Below are 17,362 nucleotides of genomic sequence, written 5' to 3'. Positions count from 1 at the left end.
TCACTGGAGAGTTGTCTTACCTCCTAACACATTGACATCGGTTCTCGCTCTGATTCTTGAACTGGACCATTGGGATCCTTTTTAAAATAACAATAACAAAAAATAAATACAAGAAATTGAAGGGAAAAAATTACATTATCAAATTCCTTAGATAAACCAACTGATATGATCTGTAACAGTTTTTATAACCAAACAATGAGAAATAAACATACCTCTGTTGGATTGTCTGCATGATCGTTTTTGCCTATAATTGAACAAAACCAGTGAAAAACATGATTACCAGAAAGAACCATAATCATCCATCAAATATGTGACAAAAAATAAGAACAAGAAGAATATTTTCCTGCTATAAATGTTACCTACCTGTTAGACAGTTAATCTTTATTCTGATATATTTCAGTCGTATTAGTATTACTACTAGAATGACTGAAACAACCACCACACTAATGCTGACGCCCACAATAACTCCAACATTTGAAGTTTGTTCCCCACAAACAGAATCAGCTGACTTAGTTCCTGCTGTTTTCAGCTGAAGGTTCATTGATTCACATCTGGAACAATAAAGAGACATTTATAGAGAATATTACTGATGTAATAAGACATCAAACATGTCTCCATGTGTGATGTGAGGATTTACTTACTGTGTGTGTTGGTGACAAGATGTTAATGTTCCATCTGAAAATGTTCCATCACTGCAGTCAGAGCACACAGTGTCTGAGGAGGATGTACCTGCACACACAACATTATATGGAAGATGAAACTAGTTCAGTCTAAAGTATGAAGAGATGTTAAAGAAAATACCCAAGTAATGGGTCTTAAATCAGATGAACATAGACTAACAGAAACATGCCTAGATGGGAGTTGTCATGTCCTGATTACCTACATTAAAATGATAAACTGTCTTTCAACTTAAGAACAATGTTTCACAATAAAGCTTTCACTGGAGTGCAGGCTTTACATCACTGGATAAGACACACCAGTGAGAAAGCACCTAAAATAACAGTTTAATTGTTTATTTAAAAGGATCCCTGTTAGCTGATGCCAAGACGTCAGCTTGTCTTCCTGGGGTCCAGACAATAAAATATCAAAGACAAGTATTACCGTCTCAAGTAAAAAAATGAAAACAAAAACAACAATAACACAATGATGTAATGTTCTTTTTGTTCAAAAGAAAACCAACCGTTTTCCTTGATGTATTGTCCTGGATCACAGTCCTTGTGTTTCTGTGCTGCTGCACATTGGTCCTTTATTAAGTCAGTACAGAAGAATCCTTCAAGTGGTTCACAAACTGTATCTGATGTTGTTGTACATGACGTCTTTACCTTCAGACCAGAACCTATCAACACATATGGAAGTTACAAAACATGCAGAAACAAAACTCCTATTCTGTTTAAACTGTTTCTTGTCTGATGTAGATCTGATTTAAAATTCACCAGTTGATGTTGCTGCGGAAAAAAGTAAAGATATTTCTACTGATAAATAATATTGACAGAAATGTACCTGTATCACAGTTGGTGCATGGGAAACACTGCTTTTGTCCATTAGCTTTATCCATATAAGTTCCATCCGAGCAGGGCAGACATGACGTACTTCTGAACTCTGTACAATCTATTTTAACTCTGTTTCCTGTTGTTGAGGAGACAAACAACTATGATAGTTCAAGAAATCTTTTTTTTTAAAATTCAATTCAAACACAATATTAAGAGTAAAGAACATGCAGCACGCTGAGCAAAGTGTGATACACTGTTACCTTTTATGCTGTCATTCTTATTACTACCATCATTCATTCATTCATTCATTTTACGTAGCCATTTGTCATTTTACGGTTTTCTGGGGTCTATCCCAGCAGACCACAGACAACCATTCATGCTCACATGCACACTAACAGAAAAGGATGAGGAAACTTTTAGTCTCCAGTTGGATCTTACCAGGTAAACACATTGGGCAGCATTCATTCCCTATCAGATACTCTTCAGGACGACATGTGAGGGTTTGACAGCACAAGACTTTAATCACAATTATCTGTGAAGAGAAGTTAAAAGAAACAACAAAATAAAAACAGTCATCTCCCATGTTTCTTTGATCTGTTCATCTCTCCTCTGACTTTAGTCTCTTAACAATAAAACATCTCTAAATTATAACAGGAGGCTTCTACCAACATAAGCATTGTGCAGATATGTCCATACAGCAGGGATTGGTTTTATGAAGTTTGTCCACTTACAAAGAAATGAATGGTCTGCAATTGTTATGGTAGGTTTATTTTAACTGAGAGAGACAGAATATGAACAAAAGACAAACAAGAAAAACAAAACATAAAGGTTATTTGTTGATTTGCATTTGAGCAAGTGAACTAAGCATTTGATCCCTAAACAAAACATGACTTAGTTGGTGGAGAGGCCTTGGTTGGTAAGTACAGAGGAAAGACGAGCTGGTGGACAGGTTTGCACATGTTTCAGGAGGTAATATGATCCTCTACTGGTCACAGATCCTTTTTTTTTTTGTTTTCAGTTTGTTTTTTTGTTCCTTTCTTGAGGCTGTTGCTTGGCAACGTCAAGTTTCAGTTACCCCTTAAGGTTACTTTATTGTCATTCGATGCTCACACATGAAAATGAAAGTTGAACTCAGGACCAGCAGCGTATAAAACAAGTCCTATATATAAACAGACCTTAATGTCTGGAGACCGGTTAGACCAGTTCATGACACTAATGTGTTTCTTTTTGAGCCAGTCTCATTGTCTCTTTCATGCTCTGGTTGAGGGGAGGAGGCTGTCATTCATTACGGTACATAGTCCTGTTCCTCTGTCCTTCAATACAGTGAAGTCATCCTGTACCATCGGCAGAAAACCAGCCCTAAGACGTAACGTTTCCACCTCCATGCTTGATGGTGGTGAAGGTGTTCTTAGGGTCATACTCAGCATTTCTCTTCCTCCTGATGGATCCAGTTGATGCCAGGCAGATTTAACCAAGTCTCTCTCAAACTTAAGACAGGCCTGTATGTGAGTCTTCTTGAGTAGGGGGAACTTGTTTTATGCTTCAACACAGTGTGTAGCCAATGGTTTTGTTGGTGACTGTGGTCCTAACCTTAACCTTAACCCTTCACTCTGCTCTATCTGATCAGACCAGAGAACATCCAGTTCACTTTGAGTTGTTGGATGTATGTGAGATGTAAACAGGACTTGAAGAACAACCCCACTGCTTCTATCCCACTAACAGAAAGAATCTCCCAGGATTAGGAGGATTAGAGGAGGAGCTTTATCATTTATTATCCTGTGATTTTCTGCTGTAAAGAATTTTACCAGAAAAGCTGAAGTTCTCAAAGATGTTCTTCTTGAAGTCTTGTCATATAGCAGGAACATTTTTTCTTAGGTTGAAGACATCTCAATGAGATTTGGGATGAGGTGAGTTTGAACATGAGAACAGCATCTGTAAGAAAAAATAAATGTTTATAAAAACTGCATTTTAAAGCAGGAACGCTGGTTAAACATTGTTACAGGTGCATATATCAATAACAGTGTTCACTCATTAGGTTTCATTAAAAGTTTGAAGAAAACGTCTCATTCTAGGGGTTTTTCTGTATTTCTATTACATATAAGATTCTTCCAAGTCGTCACCTTTGGCTTTAAGGACAGATTTCTACACTTGTGTTATTCTCTCAATCAGCTGATCAATGTCAGACTTTAGTTGTTTTCAACTTCCCAGTTTTGCCAAGTGTGCTAAAAGAAAAATATTTTTCATTCAGCTGTTGCTATGTTCATTGTTGTACACTTTCACATAAGACAGCGCATACATTGTGGAAGTGTTTTCATTTTATTTAAGTTTTTGCCATGTCCACTCCTTCAGGTAATGATATTCTAGACCTCGGCTGTGGTCCTTTAACACATGCAGGTAGATGTTTCACAGTATGATGAGAGCTACCAATAGATGCAGTTTCAGTATGATCAACTGTGGAGGACTTGGAAGATTTGGTAGGTAGAGATGCAAAAAGGTGTGATGTTCTGTGATGTGTTAGTTTGTTTGCAGCCACATTGTGCAACAGGCTGAGATGCATGCTTATAATTGCGTGTTAGTGCTTGTTTCACTATTATGTTTTGCTTTGTATTTTACCACAACTCCAAATCCTTTGGTAGCTACGCTGCCTCAAATATAGTTAAGAGCTAATGAGCAGTTTATCATTATAGAAAACTAAAAAGCCTCCTGTCCTTTCTTCAGCAATCATTCATAGACTCCCTACAGTCCTCCTCATATTCATGCTCAAAGCTGCTGTCTGATAAATGCACAATAAATAAATAAAAAAGTATGTAGGCGCACACCTATGGTCAATTTAGGGTCATCAATTGGCCTAATGAGCATGGTAGGTCTGTTTGCACACCACAAATGACAAAAACAAACAACAAATAAATGAATAAAATTTGTCATCTTAATAAAATTAATCAGTCAACTAGAATAAAAGAACTTTTAGGGGTTATAGGCTGAATAAACTCTAGATATCTCATCTCATCTTCTACTACGGGATAAGGGTCTCGGGGCTTAAAGGAGCCTATCCCAGCTGGCATCAGATGAGAGGCGTAGTACACCTTGGACAGGTCACCAGTCTATGGCAGGGCTGACGCAGAGACATACAACTCAAACGCACACCTAGAGTCAATATAGGGTCACCAATTAGCCTAACGAGCATGTCTTTGGAGGTGGGAGGAAACCCACGCAGACACAGGGAGAACATGCCAAGTCCATCCACAAAGGCCAGAGCTGGACTCGAACCCGAACCTTCTCGTAACTCTAGATATCAGCCGTTAAAATTGAAACCGTGAGTGGCGCCAAGAAACGAAAGAAAAAAAGGAACTCAAGATTAAAACAAACAAGTAGAAACTTCATTATAGATGTTTGGTTTGGGATTTTTTAAACATTTTTTTAACGACGTTACTTTTGAAAGTTACTGTACTTTTGTTAACAAAAAATGACGTGTCTCAAAGTCGTTACCGATGTATGAAAAAGCTGGAGGCCTACTTCCTTGTTATAACAGTTGTTTGAGAAACTTACCCACGACAACGACGACCGAACCCAGTGCCAAAAAAACAACAACAACGTAGAACCCAAATTCCGACGAAAAACGGAGAAACGGAGTAATTATCGTTACGAACTACACTCCAGGAACCTGCAATTAAGACAACACGCATAAGCGAAAGAGAAAGACTTCGGCGAGGCACGGTCGCGCTATCTATCAAGCCTATGAGTTTAGCCTTTATGTTGCATTCAAGTGCATCCCGTAAACTCAGAAGTCTATATTTTTCTTCTTATTTTCATTTGTTGAAGTACATACATCTGTCATTACTTTTTTTGTTGTTTTACTACATTCTTTTTAATGATTAAAACTAAATGATAGAACAAAATTATTGAAGCACATTCAGAATCCAACTCATTTCTGCATAGTCAGATTTAAAAACTTAATTAAGACAACAATCAAATTGTTTTCCGCATACTCTACAGCTACCAATGTGGTGTTTTTCAACTTATTTCACTGCATCATTTTCTGATAATATGATGTTGAAATCATACCAAATGAATGATGTATATGGGCAGATTGAAAAATTAAAATAAATAAAACCAAATTGTTTTCTGCAAACTCCACCTGCTTAATCTCTCCATCAGTTTGTGGATCCTTGGTCTGAAAAACGTTGGAGACCTCTGGCTTATATTTATTGCACATATTTATTGCATTACATACTTGAATATTGTCAAGTAAAATTAACTTCAGATGATAAAACTGAAGTAAGGAACAGTGCAACAACTTACATTTCCCCATTCAATGTCTTTTTTGTTGTTGTTTGTTTGTTTTGTTTTTTTACAAACTGATTGTGTGTAACTTCATAACAGCTGGATACCGGACAACATTTACTCTGCTCCCACTGGTTCAGGAGAGAAACACATTTAATTAAAGCAGAAAGCACTTGTTGATTTATAGAAACATCATAGTGTAGCAAAATAGTACATAATATTAATGTAACTCTTTTAATGTAATTTTTTAAGTGTTCTATGGAATGTTATGGATCACATTTATATAAATTCTGTTAGTGTTTGCACACCCTTTGTCATATTTGTCAACTGTCAATGTCAGATTCAATAAAAAATGTCCCTCACAATTTAAAGTTGTACTTATATGTATAACAAAGCTACTGTGATCAGGTATTTTATGTGAATCATTAAAGTTTGTCTAAGTCTAATTCTAAAATACTGATAAAACATGTTAATGCTCAACCTTTGTAACAAGACACACAGGTCAGACTAGAACAGTCTCAAACTATTAGTCTATTAATACAGACACACTCAGTTTAACTGAAATAACTTCAGTAAACATTCATACATAACACAATTTACAAATAAAATAAAGTGTCTCTGTGTCACTGTCAGCAGGGTGTTCTAAGCCAGAAGTTGATCTCACTGATTTGTCTTTTCTCTTCTCTGTGAAGAAAATTTGCCAAAATGCAAATGTATAATAACTGGATTCTGGAGCAAATGTAATCCACAGAGAACAAATTATATCTGAGAGTTTAGACTGGCTACACAGGTTAGCACTGAGGAGAGAAACACACTGAGTTAAAACACAAACATTTGTAGAGACATCACACAACCAGAAGATCCTCAGTTCATAGACATTTAATTAAAGAGCACACAGCTATTACCTCCCCCTGCTGTGACAATGCCATCGATTCTTGCACTGGTTCTTGCAATAATTCTGGTGAATCTCGGGCATTCTTTTCATAAGTAAAAAAAAAAAAAAAAAGAAAAAGAAAAACAAAATTTAATTCCTTCAATAAACCAAGTGCTGTGATCTGTAACAGTGAGAAATAAACATACCTTTATGGAGTTGTCTGTATTTTTGTTTTTTTCTGTAACTAAATAAAACCAGAGAAAAACATATTTACCATCACTGTCATGACTCAACAGAAATCATTAACCTAATCGAAGATGTGACAAAAGATGAATAAGAAGAATGTTTTCCTGCCATAAATGGAACCTACCTGCTGGACATTTTATCTTTCTTCTGAAGTAGTACAATACTGCTACTATGACTAAAAAAAACACCAGAACAATGATGACGCCCACAATAACTCCAACATTTGAAGTTTGTTCCCCACAAACAGAATCAGTTGACTTAGTTCCTGCTGTTATCAGCTGAAGGTTCATTGATTCACATCTGGAACAATAAAGAGACATTTTATAGATAATATTACTGATGTAATAAGACATCAACATGTCTCCATGTGTGATGTGAGGATTTACTTACTGTGTGTGTTGGTGACAAGATGTTAATGTTCCATTTGAAAATGTTCCATCACTGCAGTCAGAGCACACAGTGTCTGAGGAGGATGTACCTGCACACACAACATTATATGGAAGATGAAACTAGTTCAGTCCACAGATCAAAGTGTCATAGATGCAGTTTAAAAAAACTGCACAGTTCCCCAATCAAAAGTAGTGTCACCCAACAGGGTCACCATTTACTGCCTTCCTTAAACTTTGTGCTGATTTAAATTAGAAAACCAACCTTTTTCCTTGATGTATTGTCCTGGATCACAGTCCTTGTGTTTCTGTGCTTCTTCACATTGGCCATTTGTGAAGTCAATACAGAAGAATCCTTCAAGTGGTTCACAAACTGTATCTGATGTTGTTGTACATGACCTCTTTACCTTCAGACCAGAACCTATCAACACATATGGAAGTTACAAAACATGCAGAAACAAAACTCCTATTCTGTTTAATCTGTTTCTTGTCTGATGTAGATCTGATTTAAAATTCACCAGTTGATGTGGCTGTGGAAAAAAAGTAAATATATTTCTAATGATAAATAATATCAACAGAAATGTACCTGCATCACAGTTGGTGCATGGGAAACACTGCTTACGTCCAGTAGCTTTATCCATATAAGTTCCACTCATGCAGGGCAGACATGACGTACTTCTGAACTCTGTACAATCTATTTTAACTCTGTTTCCTGTTGTTGAGAAGACAAACAGCTGTGATAGTTCAAGAAATCTTTTATTAAATTCAATTCAAACACAATATTAAGAGTAAAGAACATGCAGCACGCTGAGCAAAGTGTGATACACTGTTACCTTTTATGCTGTCATTTTTATTACTACCATCATTCATTCATTCATTCATTTTCTGTAGCTGCTTGTCCTCTGCTGCTCATCTTCCAAGTCGATAGGTGGGGTACATCTTGGACACCCTGGACAGGTCGGCAAACTATCATAGGGCTACACAGAGACAGACAACCATTCACGCTCACATGCACACCAGCAGGAAAGGATGAGGAAACTTGGCCGTCAACTTATATCTTACCAGGTGGACACATTGGACAGCATTCATTCCCTATCTGATACTCTTCAGGACGACATGTGAGGGTTTGACAGCACAAGACTTTCACCACAATTATCTGTGAAGAGAAGGTAAAAGAAATGATATGATAAAAATGGTCGTCTTCCATGTTTCTTTGGCCACTTTAGTCTCTCAAAAATAAAACATGAGGCTTCTGCAAGTGACCAACAAAAGCACTGTGCAGATGGGTCTGTGCAGCAGTAGTTAGTTTTATGAAGTTTGTCCACTTACAAAGAAATTAATGGTTTGTAATTGTTATTGTAGGTTTATTTTAACCGAGAGAGACGGAATACGAACAAAAAAAAATCTGATTTATTTACTGATTTGCATTTGAGCAAGTGAACTAAGTATTTGTTCCCTAAACAAAACATGACTTAGTTGGTGGAGAAGCCTTGGTTGGCAAGTACAGAGGTTAGACCAGCTGGTGGCCAGGTTTGCACAAGTTACAGGAGAGAATATAGCCCACTAAGCCGCTTTCACTCTGAAATAGAGCCTTAACGCAGGTGGGCACCATGTCATCATTACACATTTAAGTGCGCCGGAATACTGCGAGGTTTGTCACCATCGACGGCTCCAACTCCTACCCTGCCCCAGTTAATCACGGCATGCCTCAAGGCTCTGCCCTTGGGCCTCTACTTTTGACCATCTACTTTTGACCATGCTCCCAGTCAGCCAGATAATACACCGCCATGGACTCAATTTCCACTACTAAGCAGATGACATTGATGACACTCTATAATAATAATAATAATAATACAAGTCACGCAAGGACACTTTACAGAAACGATCAGATGAACACAACAATAGATAGAAAAATCAATGGGCACAAAGAAAACAGCATTCAAACATCCAAATACAAGAAACATACAATAAGCAACATTCAAGCATTAACAGAGAGGCAATGTGCAGCATTTAATAAATGAATAAGATAAAACTTGGAAATGCAGAAGGGAGAAGTAGGGCAGCAGTCCTGGGAGAAGTGGTTAGGGGCATAGCTTGGAGGTTCGCCTCCTACCTTGTCCATGGCTGTGGTGCCCTGAGTCCATCCGTTACTGGGATCAATAAGGGCATAATTTATTTATTATTATATTATTTTATTTTATTAAGGGTGGAGCGAGGGATGTCGGAGGGTAAAGAGTTCCAGAGCTTGGGAGCAGAGTGGCTGAAAGCTCTGCTCCCCATGGTGCTGAGGTGAGCAGAGGGGAGGGAGGAGGAGGATCTGAGGGAGTGTGCTGGCGATGTGGAGGAGGTCAGGCAGATGTGGAGGGGCGAGATTGTGGATAGCTTTGAAGTTGTACAGAAGAATTTTGAATTGAATTCTTCATGTGACCGGGAGCCAGTGAAGTTCCTGTAGGATGGGGAGTGGGAAGAAGGGGTTTTGGTGATGAACAGAGGTTTGGACCAGTTGGAGCTTATGGAAGGATTTGTGATGGAGACTGAAGAAGAAAGACAGTAATCAAGACGGGAGGTGACAAGAATGTGGACAAGAATGGAGACAGTGTTGGGCGTGAGGGAGGGATAGAGTTGGTTGTTATTTCGGAGGTGGGAGTAGGCAGTTTGAGTGCTCTTCAGAGGGTAACCAGAGAACATACAGTTCACTTTGAGTTGTGAATGTATGCAAGATGCAAACAGGACTTGAAGAACAACCCCACTTCTTCTATCCCACTAATAGAAAGAATCTCCCAGGATTAGGAGGATTAGAGGAGGAGCTTCATGATTTATTATCCTGTGATTTTCTGCGGTAAATAATTTTACCAGAAAAGCTGAAGTTCTCAAAGATGTTGTTCTTGAAGTCTTGTCATGTAGCAGGAACATTTTTTCTTGAGTCGAAGACATCTCAATGAGATTTGGAATGAGGGAGTTTGAACATCACAACAGCGTCTGTAAGAAAAATTCATGTTTACAAAAACTGCATTTTCCAGCAAGAACACTGGTTAAACATTGCAGTTACAGTTGCATATATCAATAACAGAGTACATTCACTATAAATTACACTATACAAGTTTCAATATATAGATTTCTCTAAAAGTATGGACATGACTTCTCATTCTAGGATTTTTCTGCATTTTTATTATATATCAAAACGGCTGCCTTTGGCTTTGATGACAGCTTTCCACACTTCTGTTATTTCCGTCTGCTGATTCAATTCATTTACTCATGTAAAAGTAAGAAAGTGCAGGCTCTGAAATGTTATCAAGTAAAAAGTAAAAATTTGATAATTTTCCAAAATGAAAAAAGTTCTGACAGAATAATCTAGACCATAGGTCTTCAACAGGGGGTCCGCATCCAGGGGTGTCACAAAATTGTTTGTTGATTAGTCATTTTTTGTATATTTTGTTTAATTTCCCTCACAAATTAAAATTTTGTGAAATACACATTAACACAAACCCAACATGTTTTAGTAAAGGGATAAGGGAAAATAGTAATAAAAAACAATAGTAATGTGTATTTATAAATAGCACTAGCCCAAGTTTAATGTAGGGGATCCCTACTTTGTCTCTCCAACATTTTGGGGGTCCTTGGTCTGGAAAATGTTGGAGACCCCTGAACTAGACTGAGTTGACAGCTTGCATGAGCATCTGGCTTTGTATTTTTCTCTTTTGTCATGGTCCTGTCGTTCCCTGTGTTTCCGGTTCCATGTTTTTGTTGTCTCTCTCTGTTTTTCTCTTTTTGTCACCTCACCAGGGCAGTAGACTGGTGGGAGCACCCAAACCAGCTACAGGTAATCCTTGATAAGGATTGTTGTGGCTTCCCTCCGGTGCCACATAATTCTGGTTAACTTGAGGCCTCTATCACGACCGAGCACAACTTACCCGGGGTTACTCAACTTATCCAGCTGAAGCTATCCATAACAATGACAATCTGGATAAGCACTATCATGACACTGGTTATCAACTCGGAAACTCAACCCAGGTTTGTCTTGTTGTGAATCGGTGAACGTGCACGTATAAGGGCGGGTTCCAAGGCAGCAGACCAATCACAATCATGAGGCTGATCCGCCAGCAAAAAGGACGGCCTACTTCTCCTGCGAGGAGCGAAGACTGATTCTACTCAAATATAAAGAAGGAAAACTAAATTTCACCAAAAAGTCAAACACCGTGGCTGCATCAAAGAGACGCCAAATGGCATGCAAAGGACTGCAGATTGCATAAATGCGCAAGTTACACATTAATGGCTCAAATAGTTTATATTTAACGCAGTACATCAAGTTGCTGGCCTGAATGGAACTATCCTCATTCTGAGCTGTGTTTGAGCTGAACAGGGACAAATAGCAAAAATATACTCTTCTTTGTGTGGATATCTCCTGGAAGATGCGTTAACGCCGTAACGCTCTTCTTCAATTTGGGCTCCAATCTCAAACGGGTCTTCAATGAAAGGGCACGTCATTCTTTCCCGAACAGTTAATTGGCCGGTGGGCGGAGCCTTTTATCGGATTCAGATAAATCCTGAAAGTCATCCTGACCCGAAGCAGGTTTGCCGCTCAGAGTAAATTACCATGGTAACGTAGCTCGATAAGAATGAATCCAGCTTCGTGATACCGGAAACCCAGGACTAACCCTGAAGTTACCTTGCTAAATCCATAAACCTGCTTTCGCCTTTGGTCTGTTCCAGAGCTAAAGGCATCGCCTACAGAACGATAATAAAACGTTTGTCAACAGCTCAGTTGTCCCTCCTTGTGTGTTTTCCTCTTTTTGGTGCCTCCATGAAGAACCTATCTCTTGCCCGAGCAGCCGTTTTGTGTTTTTCTACCCCGGAGTTTCCAGCGTCCTTTGTTCACCCCTTTGCCCTTTTTGGTTTTGTAAGCCTTGCATGACATTTTGAATTAAAGTGATTAACCACGCTTGAAAATCCTGGTTTCTTGCATTCTGCTGAAACAGCCTTCACAAGCTGCAATAAATTATTCTTGGATCTGATAACATCGAAGGCCATGGGTGGAAAAGGTCTTGCTTTTCTAAATCCTGTGAAGCTGTGTGATCAGCAACACACATTCCTCCACCTGGCTGCAAGTTACACAATACCACAGTTAATGGTTGACTACGGTAGCGAAGGTAACGAAGAGAAGTCAAGGTGGTGTTCAGAATTAACGGGAGAGAGTTTGAAGGACTATTAGCGCGAGTCAACAAGGGAAATGAGGTAATTTAGATTAATTGAAATGTTAATTAGCATGTAGCAGCATCCGGTAATGAAATGTAGCCTAATGTTTGTTTTCTGTTTGTCTTTTATTCAGTTCTTACGTACGCTTATCGATTGGTTGTTCGGTAATAAACCATTGATTGACCATCAGTCGACGCTTCCTCCACTTTTATTGACAGCGACGCTACACGGTTTTTGAATTACCATAACTCACAATCTTATGCATTGTTGACAAAATTGCATACGACTGTTTCAGAAAAACAGTAATTAGTGCAAAATAAGAAAAAGAAAGAATATGATATAACAATATAATAGGAATATAAATATAACAATGTAAACAACACAACAGCAATGGAAAATAAAGTCAGTAACAGTAGTCAATTGAGCAAATAAGTAAACAAAAGCAACAATGTAATAATAAATATAAAAACTGCACAGAGAGGGAAATGTTGGCTCTTTAATTTTTGACCACAGAAGTGAGACTGTATCCCGACGCATTACAATAATGGCTTTAGTTCCAGCTGTGCGATACTGCTGTGATGGTAGAATGTGAGTATCAAACTCTGTCCATATCCACCTTTTACTACAGGTGAGGATGGAGAAGCTCCTGCCGCGCACAGACTTGGAGAGAAGCTGCACTCGCATGAATTCTGTGACGAGTAATTTGCAGCACGTATAGACTGTAACAAGAGTATCGATCTCAGCACGCTAGTATCGATCCAATGCCGATACTTGTATCGGTACCGATATTTAAATCCCGACGCCCAGCCTCCTAAACGCTCGTTGTGTAATAACCTTGCACTTTCGAGGCCCGACTAAAATTATGGCTCTGGTTTGGATTTCGTTCTATTATCGTTTTATAAAAGTTGTTGTTTGCATTTTTGTAACCTACGTGTCATATCAGACAGCTCCCGTCTTTCTCTTGTGTTGCATTCCCGACTTCAACAACTCAGCCTTTTGGTATGAAGGGGGAGGAGCCATCACTGCCCTGCTGGAAAACAAAGAGTGTTCAGACTGTACACAGGTTATATAAAAAAAAGTTTAATCTTCGAAGGTGAATCAGAATAAGACCCTTAACAAGACTTACCAACGACGACCGACGTAACAATCCAGTGTCGAAACCGATGTACAGAAGGGTTATGGTTAGGGACCCGGGGAACATAAGTAGGCTCCCAACACAATCTGCCGTTTGTAACGCCGTCAAGTAGGCTGGGCGTATCGATCCAGATATCGATAGTATCGTTAGAAAAAAAGGCCAATGTCGGTAGATCGACACTTTTGTTGCAGTCTTTCCGTTCTGCAAATTACTCGTCACAGAGTTGATGCGAACGCAGCTTCTCTCCAAATCTGTGCGCTGCAGGAGCCTCTCCGTCACCACCTGTAGTAAAAGAAGGGGTATGGACCGACAAAACATGACCTGAACACGATAAAAACACAAAGGAAGTGCGACAGACAGGAAACTTGACAAAATAAAACAGGAAACGCAAATCGTGACACAGACAGACAGACAGGAAACTAAGAAACTTGACAAAATAAAACATGAAGTTCAACACAAATACAAGGACACAAAAACATGACAACTGACTGGAACTAATGCCATTATTGAAATGCGTCAGATGCAGAATCACTTCTGCGGTGGAAAATTAAAGAGCCAACATTTATTTCTCTGAGCAATTGTTGTATTTATCAATACATTGTTGCTTTTGTTTACGTATTTTGCTCAACTACTCTCACTGACTTTATTTTCCATTGTTGTTGTGTATTCATATTTTTGTTACATTGTTCTTTTTTCTTATTTTGCACTAATGACTTTTACTCTAAAACAATTCTGTGTAGTAAAAGTGGAATAATTTAAATTTCATGCTGTTAAATTTTTTTATATTGTATAATTAGATTAGATTACCCAGCCCTACTGTCTAGTGTACTGAATGAAACCATTTCATGAACTGATTCATTCTTTTCTCTGCAGTCCGTGCGCACATTCTCTTACTCGTGACTCTTGGTGAATCTTCAGCCAATGACGTAGCTAGCAGCAGATAGCATTTAAGCTGATATTTCATTTATAATATGTTAAAATGTACAGAGTTTACAATAGTATTTGTTTGTCATTTTGCTTTTTATTTATTTTCCACTTTTTTAATTTCTTGTTTTCATTTCAGTGCAATAAAACATATTTAACAACCAGACAGTCACCTAGGCTACGTGGTCCGTCACTGACAGTGAACTGCAGTGAACTGGTTCACCACCTCCACACACTCTCTGTTGATGGTTTCAGACTGCAAGTGGGGCCCAGACCTCCAGAAAAACACTACCATTGACCTTCTGTATTGATCAGAAGGTGGTTCGCTTCACACCATAACGTTGTTGACCAGATTCTTGTACTCCTGCTCCTGGCCATCCTTGACACACCCCACAATTGCAGTGTCGTCCGAGAACCTCTGCAGGTGGCATGACTCTGTGTTGTAATTGAAGTCTGAGGTGTACAAGGTGGGTAGGACAGGGGGGGACTCTTGTCTAGACTCTTGTCCAAGAGTCCAGAAGAGTCTGATGAAGCAGGTAGAGGACGGCATCCTCCATCCCCACCTTCTCCTCATACACAAACTGTAGTGGGTTAAGAGCGTGGTGGACCTGGAGGAGCAGCAACCATCCTCCCAATGATGCTGGATGTCAGGGCAGCCGTCTGTAGTCATTCATCTCTCTCTGGTGTAACTTCTTAGGGACAGAGATGATGCAGGATGTCTGTGGTGGTGCAGCCTCAAGCCCCAGCAGCATGTATCTTAACTTTCCTTGACCACACTCATCATACTAGCTCTTTGTGGCCGAGCTGCTGTTGTTCCTAAATGCAAAGGTGGCATCTGTCACAGTACCAAGCTTGAGGTCAGCCCTTCATAACCCTTGTTTTGTATCCCAAATGGAGACTGCATGACTTTAGGCTTCTGTATCAGCAGATTGGCAGGTGTGGCCATATAGACGTGTCTCATCTGCTGCAGTAAAAGATCACCAGGACATGAGTAAAGTCACATGGTGTGTGATTCACTGTCAGGAGGAGGTTCATGTGACATTCATGAGGCAGGATGCTCCAGGCCAGAGGTTGGACTTTCTGAGATTTCTTCTCTGCACTCTGCAAAGACAATGTGCCAGCACTCGACTGTATGATTACTGGATCGGTGTGTGTGTGTGTGTGTGTGTGTGTTTGTGTGTGTGTGTGTGTGTGTGAGAGAGAAAGAAAAACACAATGCTGTTTTACCTGCTGCTGTTCACACTGATGATGACACTCATTCTGCTGTAACTACTGTTTGATGGAATAAAAAAAAAAGATATATAACATTAATGAGTCTATTATATAAACCAAATGTTGAGTGTTTGTCAGAGTTTCAAATAGTGAAACAAACATACCAGCACACCATTTCTTCTGCCTGTACGTGAACAAAACCAATGGAAAATATGATTATCAGCCCTGTTATGACAGAACACATCACCATACTTCAAAATTGTGAAAAAAAAAAAATTTCTGGTTTTAAACATGTCTCACCTCTTGTACATTTTGTACATTGTTCCTTTACTTTGTCACGGTAGAATATTAATAAGCCTGTTAGAACTGTTAGTGTGACTAAAAACACCACAACAATAGCGATGGTCCCAACATTTACAGTTTGTTCCCCACAAACAGAATCAGTTGACGTAGTTCCTGCTGTTATCAGCTGAAGGTTCATTGATTCACATCTGGAACAACAGTGACGTATTTTACATGAAGATGTACAGAAAGAAAATAGGACATCAAATATGTCTCCATGTGTGATGTGAAGATTTACTTACTGTGTGTGTTGGTGACAAGATGTCAATGTTCCATCTGAAAATGTTCCATCACTGCAGTCAGAGCACACAGTGTCTGAAGAGGATGTACCTGCACACACAACATTATATGGAAGATGAAACTAGTTCAGTCTAGAGATCAAAGATTAAAAGCCACAGAGATGCAGATTACAGGCCTAATGATGTCTGCTTCAAAAAACTGTACTACTATAATCCTTTTTATTGGCCTGCAGCAAACTCTGAAAATATAATTGAATATGGCCCGCACGAGAATCTTGAGCTCAACTCTGTTGCACTTCTCAGTTTCCACGGAAACGTTGCTTCTCCACTAAATAAAATTAAGCAAAGAAAAACTTATACCACACACCAGAAATGGCAGCACAGAAGAAACGCAAAATACCAAGTTAGTGTAGAAGATTTAAAACACGGTGGGGAAATTAATATAGAGTATAATGTCCGTCGGTACTATGCGACCAAACATCAGAGCTACACATTGTACACAGGAGCCGAAAGAACACAGCCTGCAGGCTGAACAAGGTTTTTTTTTCATGCTAACAAAATACAGGAAAACGCCACAACAGCAAGCTATGAAGTTGCTAAACGTATTCACCAGCGCGCAGCAAACCGTTCTCAGACGGTGATTTCAAGAAGCAGTGCCACATCAAACTTACAAAAATAATGTGCCCAGAAAAAGTGCAGGGTTTCAACAACGTGAACTTATCCAGAAATACAGTGGTGTGGAGAATCGAGGACTTGTCAGCTAACTTGAAACTTCACCTGAGAGACAAAGCTTGTGCTTTTGATTTTTACTCGATAGCATGCGATGAGAGCATAGATGCCACAGACGCCGCGCAGTTGTTAATTTTTTTGCCGGGAGTAGATGATCGTTTTTGCTGTACGGAGGAGCTGCTTGATATGATGAGCCTAAAAGGCACAACGTCGGGTAAAGATATTTTTGAAGCTGTGTCAGAGGCAAAGGAATGGCATCAATGGTGTGCACCAAGGTAAAAGAGAGCGGAGGTGAGGCTGTTAGAATGCAC

General features: G+C 39.1%; 1 protein-coding gene across 2 annotated transcripts in view; it reads right to left on the bottom strand.

The window, feature by feature from the left end:
* Positions 1 to 17,362, bottom strand: part of LOC124996486 (tumor necrosis factor receptor superfamily member 14-like) — a 78,998-nt gene that overhangs the window by 42,316 nt on the left and 19,320 nt on the right. The window contains exon 6 of one of the 2 annotated variants that reach the window (XM_047569552.1): positions 1,501 to 1,626. The exons of the other annotated variant lie outside the window; for it this stretch is intronic. Coding sequence (XP_047425508.1) covers positions 1,501 to 1,626 — 126 coding nt within the window. The remainder of the gene's footprint in view (positions 1 to 1,500; positions 1,627 to 17,362) is intronic. 2 annotated transcript variants of the gene reach the window in all.

This window comes from Mugil cephalus, chromosome 1 (genome assembly GCF_022458985.1).
Source record: "Mugil cephalus isolate CIBA_MC_2020 chromosome 1, CIBA_Mcephalus_1.1, whole genome shotgun sequence".
NCBI lineage: Eukaryota > Metazoa > Chordata > Actinopteri > Mugiliformes > Mugilidae > Mugil > Mugil cephalus.
Note: the sequence above shows the minus strand (reverse complement) of the source record. Positions and strands in the feature narration are given on the sequence as shown.